General features: G+C 38.5%; 1 protein-coding gene across 1 annotated transcript in view; it reads left to right on the plus strand.

The window, feature by feature from the left end:
* The window catches only part of antxr2a (ANTXR cell adhesion molecule 2a), an 81,349-nt gene extending 76,833 nt beyond the window's left edge, over positions 1-4,516 (plus strand). Inside the window, exon 17 of the mRNA XM_084360183.1 lies at positions 1,751-4,516. Coding sequence (XP_084216309.1) covers positions 1,751-1,789 — 39 coding nt within the window. The 3' untranslated portion in view covers positions 1,790-4,516. The remainder of the gene's footprint in view (positions 1-1,750) is intronic.
* The last annotated feature ends 3,878 nt before the right edge of the window (positions 4,517-8,394 follow it).

An 8,394-nucleotide genomic window follows, 5' to 3' on the forward strand; every position in this document is an offset into this window, starting at 1 on the left:
AGTTTTTTAGTTTTTTTGCCTATTTTTATTCTATGAAGGGTTTATTTTGTATAGGAGACCTGCTTTGTGTTATGAAGCTGCCCCTGATCTTTTTTTTGGACTAAACACACAGTGAGAGGACAGTCTCTGTGGTGTGAGCGTGCAGTTTTTCTTATTAGGTTTCTCATGTTTTGAGCTGTGGAAACCATCTTATTCAGACTGATTCATTTCAGTTTCAGTGGCTTCAGTTATTTTGGAAACTAGAATCATTCTGGCTCTCTGTGATGCTTTCTGTCTCAAGTCTTCGACAGCAGGTAGTAATTCAGGCATGCGTCCATGTGGCCAAAAAATGTGGCTCTGTTAACGTTGTGTATTTAATCTTTTAACCTGCTCAGAGTCTCACAGGCTCACACTTGCAGCCAGAAGGTCCTGACTTTGAAGCTGATTGGAGGCTTTTTGTTTTTGAGCTTTTGCCCATGATTGCATGGCTTTCCTCAAGGACACTCTTGTTGTATTTTAAAGAAGAAGAAGAAGACTTTTAAAGAACTACTTTTTAACCAAGAAATTGTCCCAGTAAAAACAGTTTACAGTGAGGTCTGTGGATCATCAGGCACAGCTGAGACATTGTTTGTGTTGTACGTGTTGAGTCATTTTTCACTGCTTTGAGTGTTGCAAACAAAATTCCAATCACCCTCATTGCACTGATCATGTGCATGGATTGATATTGCTATGAAGTTAGAAATTGTGAGGTTTTATATTTTCTGTTGGACCTATCCTTTAGGAATAATCCTGCTATGGCTTGACCCAGACACTGTTTTCAGTATGAGTTGTTTGCAACACTGACGCTGCCCAGTAAATATTTATAACAAGTCAAAGGATGCAGAGGACAAATTTCCAACAAGGGCTAATGACTACCTTTAAGATGTTGTTATGAGGTTACAGTAAGCACATGTAAACACACTGACGGAGGTAAAGAGAGTCAGAGTTGTGTGTTAGTGTGAGGTCGGAGGCCTGCTGGCTGTTGAGGATTCGCTGTGCGAGAGCTCCCTCTTGGTGCCAGTCGGCCTACTGTCGGTGAACAGGCTGCTGCTGCTGCACTGAGAGGCTGAGACAGCTGCCTGGACACACACACACACACACACACACACACACACACACACACATACACATGTTGGGTGAGACCATGCACAGAGGGGCTACAGTGAGATGCCTTTTTTGGTCAATATTCTCAGTGTGGTGGGGGAACAGGAATGTCTGCTGCTGGTTCACCAATTGATGCTTTGCTTGTATTTGAATACAATTTCTGCTCATCGGGGTATTGATTAACTTAATTTGTCCTTAAATTATACTGTCATGAATTTATCTGTGTTTACTCTATGCTTTATATTTATTACATCTGTATGACTACTTGTTACTATTACACTTAATGAATATCACCTCCCTTGTTGTGCTTTCTTGATGTATTGGGCCAAAGAAATGTACTAAAAAAATAATAATAATAATATATATATATATATATATATATATATATTTACATCGATATTTTTATTTATTTTTACTTGAACCTTTCTATTGTCATTATTATTTTGGACATATTTTAATTTGTATTGTTTAAAGTAGTTTTTTATGTAAATGAGATAATAAGCAAATGATTAGAGATGCTCAATATGAAGGAAAAAAAGTACTTGGAAAAAAACTGCAGTAAAGTATAAGATGGTTCTTGATCATGAAAGTTCTAATTTTTTTTTATTTATTTATTTTTGTCTTTCAGGGTCGGTGTATTAATTTCAGCCGTGTGCAGCATCAGTAGAAGAGAAGGACGACTGTGTGAAACCCAACGTGCTGATCGCTGTGGACAAGAGGAGAATTTCAGTTTTTTTTGAAAATCTGTAATCCTTCAGCTGAAACCACTATCTGCTCACTCCGCTCTACTTTCTGCACAAAGTTTCCCTACTGGTTCTCTGCCCTTCGCCCTTTGAAGCACACAGGGTGAAATGTTTATATTAACTCTTATTCATTAAATTATTTGCTGCCTTTTTCCATGACCAAATATTTTGTTAATTAAGGGGAAAAAAAAAAAAAAAAAAGTCGAGCAGAAGCACAGGGCGCCCCAGAACTTAGCACTCAGAGTCGGTTAGCTTTTCGTGCACACCAAAGGCTTAACATATTCTGACCATATTGTGCCTTCTGTGGAAAAAAAACTCATTTCATGGACACAGACGGAAGCTATCTAAAAAGAAAAAATGAAAAAAAAAGAAAGAAAAAAAAACATGGAGAAAAGGGGCTGTTTGCCTTTGGCGTCGAAGTCGGAATAATCCCAGTGGGCCTCACAAGTGCAGAAGTCCGTTGCCTTTTGGCAATGTCTCATCACGAATCCTCTCCAACTTCCGCAGTGCTGGATGCCTGGCGGCTGCCCTTTGACTGGCTTATCTTGTCATTTTAACACTGAGAAGTGCACACGCATGACAAATTGTAGACAGGATGCCCCAAGGTATTGGAAGGCATCAAGACTTTGCCTTTAGTTTTTTTTTTTTTTTTTTTTTTTTTTAAAGACACCTTCCTTTCATTATGCACTGGGGACAAGAAAATTAATAGAGCGTTATTCGACCGCAGGACAGCCTCCTGACCACGATGATCTCCAGCTAGGTTTGAGGGATTGATGCCTTTAAGACCTTGACATGGCGCTTGGTGTTTTTTGCCCCTGTTTTCAGCGCAGTCTGCTCTCTGCTCAGCAAGGCGTAGCACATCATAGCCCATAAACAGGCCTATCAGTTAAGACTTTTAAGATATAGATACAGCCGCGTCGACGCTCCTCTGCCCACCATCTCAATCCTCCAAGGGCTCTCCGGCTGCGTCACAACTCACTAGTTCTTTCAGCACCAGAATATCAAAGTTTAATTAAAATAATTAAAGGCAACAGCAAGCAGCAGCCTGTGAAGACTTGGCTGTCTCTTTTTTATGCCTTATGACATTGAATGACCTATTACTGCGTTATTCACAGGAAAAAAGAGGACACCGCGCGACGGTGACGGTGCGACACGTCCAAAACGTAAACCTAAAGGAACGGATGCGATGGACGGATAAGTATTGTTCATTTCCAGAAATTATGTCCACCCCTCCACCCCCCAACTCCCTCACCCCAAAAAGCAGGGGATATATACTTAAATATATGGTGGATATCTCAAGCGCGCTGTCATGACGCCAATCCCAAATGATGTTAGTGTGAGCGGAAACACTGTGGGGGAGGAAAGGGGGCAGCAGCTGAAGAAAAAGGCTCGAATGATCCAGTCACTTCGGATACCGTACTTCAGATGCAAAATGGATATTCGAGTCGAAACCTGACAAAGCGCGCCGGCTTTGACGGGAAGCGGTATAGACAATGACCAGTGGCTGGGTCAGTGGGATGTCTCTGTGCAAGCAGGGAAGCTTATCAAATGACACTAAAAATAAGTTCAACAACCATCAAGTTTGAGGGGGAATGGGTGAGCGTCTCACATTCGGTGGGCACAAGAGCGTGCAAGACGGGCGGCGCGCAGCACGCCAGTCTAATTATTCTTTTGTTTCCTGTTCGTCCCGATCTGAGGGACATAAATAATTCCAAATCAAATCCTCGGGGTGTGCTGGTATTTATGTCCGACTTAAACGCTTTTAGCCTCTTGCATAATTTTGCAGGCTGACATTTAATAGGCTCATCAGCCTCTTGCTGGACGGACGGTGAACGAGGAAATTTTAGCACTTAGATCTTGTCTTTTTTATGTTACAACCAAGAGCACAGGAATGTTATTAACCCGAACTAATGAGATATTTACATAGCAGTCACAACACGAGCCGCCCTGCTAAACACACGTCATATGTCCCCTCTGCGTCCTCTCCACACATGATCACACAGCGTGGTGTTCATTTCTATAAGAAAAAGATTACTATTGAATTTCCTTGTGCCTTCTTGTAAATTGATGCTTTTGATGCAAAAAAGAAAGTATTTTTGTATTTCTGCACTTGTTTAATGAGGTTATCTAATGTCAGGCAAGCACCAAAAGTAAAAAAAAAAAAAATGAAGTGTTGACTTTAGTTATTTTAAACCATCGATTCACTTTGAATAAGTTTTTCAACTTTGTCGATTCAGAATGCAACTAAAGCTTTAAAAATTTGAGATCAGATTGCTGATGTATCTTCATTTTTTAGCAACATTTCTGTCAAATTTTTTATTTGATTTGATTTGCATGCACTACCTTCTGCTTAGTACATTACTATCAGCTCATTTAGGGTGCAATAATTGTAATTTATCTTTGAGTGATCTTTAAAATTGTACAGTTTGTGTCTTTCTTGCTACCTTTTTATATTCACGTAGCACCTTTAAGTCCAGGTTCAAATCACACGAGCTGCACATACGAGTGTGATTTGCCGCCAAAATACCAAAAACATCTTTTTCAGCAGAGCTTTTTTTCCACGAGTTTTACACTGTTTTTATTTTCAGTCAAATAATTCCTGTTTTACACTGCAGTATGTTGTGTCAAATATACATTCAATGAAAAGCGAACAGTGTTTTTGTTTTTTCTTTCTTTATAATACGCGTGTTTGTGTGTGTGTGTGTGTGTGTGTGTGTGTGTGTGTGGGTGGGTGTGTGTGTGCTGGTAGGGGTGGACATGCTAAAGGCTATCTTTAATTGGGCCCTTGCAGATTTATAGGGCCCGACAGGGAACGTGATTATACAGAGTGTGTGTGGACAGAGGAGTGGACAGTGTGCAGCCTCTCCCCCTGTGAAGTCAGTCACCGGAGGCATCACACATACACACACACACACACACACATTCAGAATCCCTCCAAGGTCTTCATCGCCCCAAAAATGAGGTCTTGCATTTAGTAAAAATATGCGCTCGTACACCTTCTGCTTTGTCCACGTTTGCATGCTGTGACAAGATGCCAGCGGAGGTGTGTGTATGTATGTGTGTGTGGGTCAGTGCATGTGTATACATGCGATAACCCCTCCTCTATGTTGGAAGTGAGAGAGGGAAAGTGATGCCTCCTTGTTTGAGGTGTAGATCCATCTCTCTGGGCTGAACTCTCCTCTCATGAAGGTTGTAAATCAAAATCAATCACTCATCATCAATGCAATCATTTCAGCCTCTAAAAGTTGTGTTTTAAAATCAGTCAGTCATGTAAAGCTGTTACTGTGAGGAATACATCAGCAGTAATGGACAGTTCACTTGAAAGCATGACAATGATCACATTTGCTTATTAAAATGATCCTCTTTACATCACTTACATTGCTGAACATAAACACGCTTTCCTTCTAAAACCCCACATGGTAAAAAAAAGACCAGGTGACAGGTAGTAATAATAAGTACTAATAAGTACCTTCTGTAACTATGTATACTCAGTTAGATACCGCCTCTGTCTTAGTTAGAGAGTCACAGTTTAACTTAAGTTACAGTTTCACATATGAGCATTTATATCATTTAAGGACTTCAAAGAAATCAAGTGTTCATATTCAGATTGTTTCTTATGTTTGTGTTGACTCACAACCAGATACACTAATACATCAAAATGAAAAAAAAAACAATAGTTTTTCCACTATAACAAGGTTTCTCTAATGGTCACCACCTTTAATGGCCAAAGTATATGACCCTGATCTTCATCTTTTCACACCGTTTAACATTTGACAAAATAACTCAAGTCAAAGTTTATTACAGCTCAATGTCAGGCTCAAATATGAGATGAGGTTCAAAGCATGCCTCAAAGGGCTGTACATGTAATTAGAAACAACAAATAAGCAAACATTCAGCAAAATGTTTGCTAAACACAGGAAAACATATAAAAGCATTAAAAACAATATTTGTTACATATCATATTTACAGTAAAACTTAACTAAACTTAATTGTTAATTACAATCTAAACACTACCATACAGGAACATTAAAAAGACAGTAAGGAATTATCTGATTAAATAACAAATTAACAAGACTAATTATGAATAAAATCTTTTTTTGGTTTGTTTTTTGAGTTATATATCAAATACAAATTACTTTTGGCTTTTTGGTTTGAGCCTTTCTATTATGAGGATTGGTATCTTTTCTCTATCACATATCTTCATGTTATTATAAACTAAATATTATATTAACCCAAACTGTTGACTGAACAATCAATGAATCAAAAAACTACGGATACATATTAAAAGATAATAAAACATAGTTAGTTGCAGCCTCACTTCAGACACAAATGCATTGACTTTGTATCAGCTGTGCCTCTCATCTGTTGGCTCACCGACGTCTTGAGTACAAATATTTCACTCAGCTGCAGGAAACCAACAAACCCTTAAAAAACGACTGACTCACTGTGTATTCAAGGTTTCCTAAGCTTGAACTGCTGATTCTGTATAAATTGGACTAAATACATCCTCCATGTGTCACTCTGATCCACAGACAGTATGGCTCTACGCTAACTGAATCATCACCATAAGCTGATTACTGCTCTCAGCTGACCAGTTCACACAGCTTTTAAAAAAACACCAGAACCAGCTATTGGAGACACGAGGGACCAAGTGTTTAAAATCACAGAGATTTATAAACTGCTTTATCAAAATATCTGCTTATCTGCTCTGTTTACTGTTGTGTTTATGATTAGCGACAGCAGCAGCAGCTACAGGCTGGGTTGCTTCAAACACAGCCGGCTGAAGGAAACACTTGTGGTAATCTGAGTTTAGTAATCTTCCTGCTAAATATGACGTTTCTAGACTGAAGTCTGTTGCGCGACCAATGTCCAGACAGCACATGTCCCGTCTTTGCTTTCTATTCTTTCTTTCACAGTTTCGTCGGTCTTCTTTGTGTTACTGACAACACTGCCAACAGAAGTTGGTCTTCATGAATGATAGAAGTTCAACCCTAAGATTCAGTCACTAACAGGAAAATAAAAAAACATATATATGTATTTATGTATGTATATATATGTGTGTGTACAAGTATTTAACCCCATGCCACCGTTGTTAAATTGATTTTGACTTTTTTTCTTGTAAAAGATGAACTTTATATATTTACAGTACCTGTGCTGACTCCGACAGCAATAATTCTGCATTCAGATATCAACATTTAAACAATTAATTCAAAAATAGATTAATAGAGAAACCCTAAATGAAATAAATCAATAACAAAATGATGAAGTAAATAAAACAATGTTTTCTTTCAATGTTTCTTATTTATGCGGATGTACTATAAATGTGGTTCTGAACATGTTGAATGTTTCAAGATCTTCCCTCCAGAGTTGCTTGAGAATACTATATGCAAATTGTATTTTAATGCAAACAAGTGCAGTGTGTTTGCAGAAGAAACAAATTATGTATTTAAAGACAGGGTTTAAACTCACAATCTTACTTGTGAAAAATCTACTTCTGAAGCGTCAGAGCTTTCTGAGCTACATCAGCTGTCACGCAGATAATATAAGAGATTAGAGGACACTACAAGCATGTCTAAATTATCTTCATTAGTGCACTGTATGCTGCCATTTTTAACTTCAGATTTGTTATTTGTAAGTGACCGTACGCATGAACTTTTTTCTGTCTCTTTAGGTTTATGAAATAAGATTGTATCTGAAACAAAGAAGGTCAATGCATTCACTCAGGAGCGACAACAAAAAATTGGCTGAAACAAAAGACAAAGTGAGCGAGCAGCAAACTAGAAGACATTCTGAAACAAATAACTTAATGTAGCTCCTTTAAAATTATTCCAATGCCAGTAACACAGACTTTCTCCAGTCTGCAAACACTCTTTGTGACAAATATGCTTTTAAATGAAGAGCCATTATTTCACACTGGAGCCTGCTCATATACCATGCTGTCATTCAAGCTTATACATCGCACGATATGTAAACGGGCTCAGTGCATAGCGACACACTGCCATACGTGAACAAACAAAATAGTTTGGAGATGAAAAGACATCTGAAAGGAGAATAAAGCGGCTGAATTACCCAAAAGATGTCATGTGTTGAAAGAAGCTTAGACGCTGCAAATATTCTCGATTTCAGCAGGAAAGAAATTCACAAATATGATACAAAGCAGAAACATGAACACGAGAATAGAAATCAATTTTAAAGATGATTTTGTGGCTGTAGTTGAGGATATTCGCATCCACTCGCAAGTTAGGCCTCGCTGCAGCAATTTGTGGCTTTTTAATGAGAATTTTCAGATTCAGAGAAGAAAAAAGTTCACCATTGTATTCGGTTGATCCCAAGTCTAACATAGTGGTTGGAATAAAAGTGGCACATGAGGACAGCAGCATCCGAAGGTCTTTGCATTCTTCTATTTTTATATTAACACTCACAGCCAAGAAAACACAGAGCAAACTCCTAAATCCATCCTGAGCTGTGCCACAAGGTTCTGTTTTCGCAATTTGATGGAGTGGGCTTAGCTGCCATAAAATATCAACCT

This window comes from Pagrus pagrus (genome assembly GCF_965226575.1).
Source record: "Pagrus pagrus genome assembly, chromosome: 8".
NCBI classification, from domain to species: Eukaryota; Metazoa; Chordata; class Actinopteri; order Spariformes; family Sparidae; genus Pagrus; species Pagrus pagrus.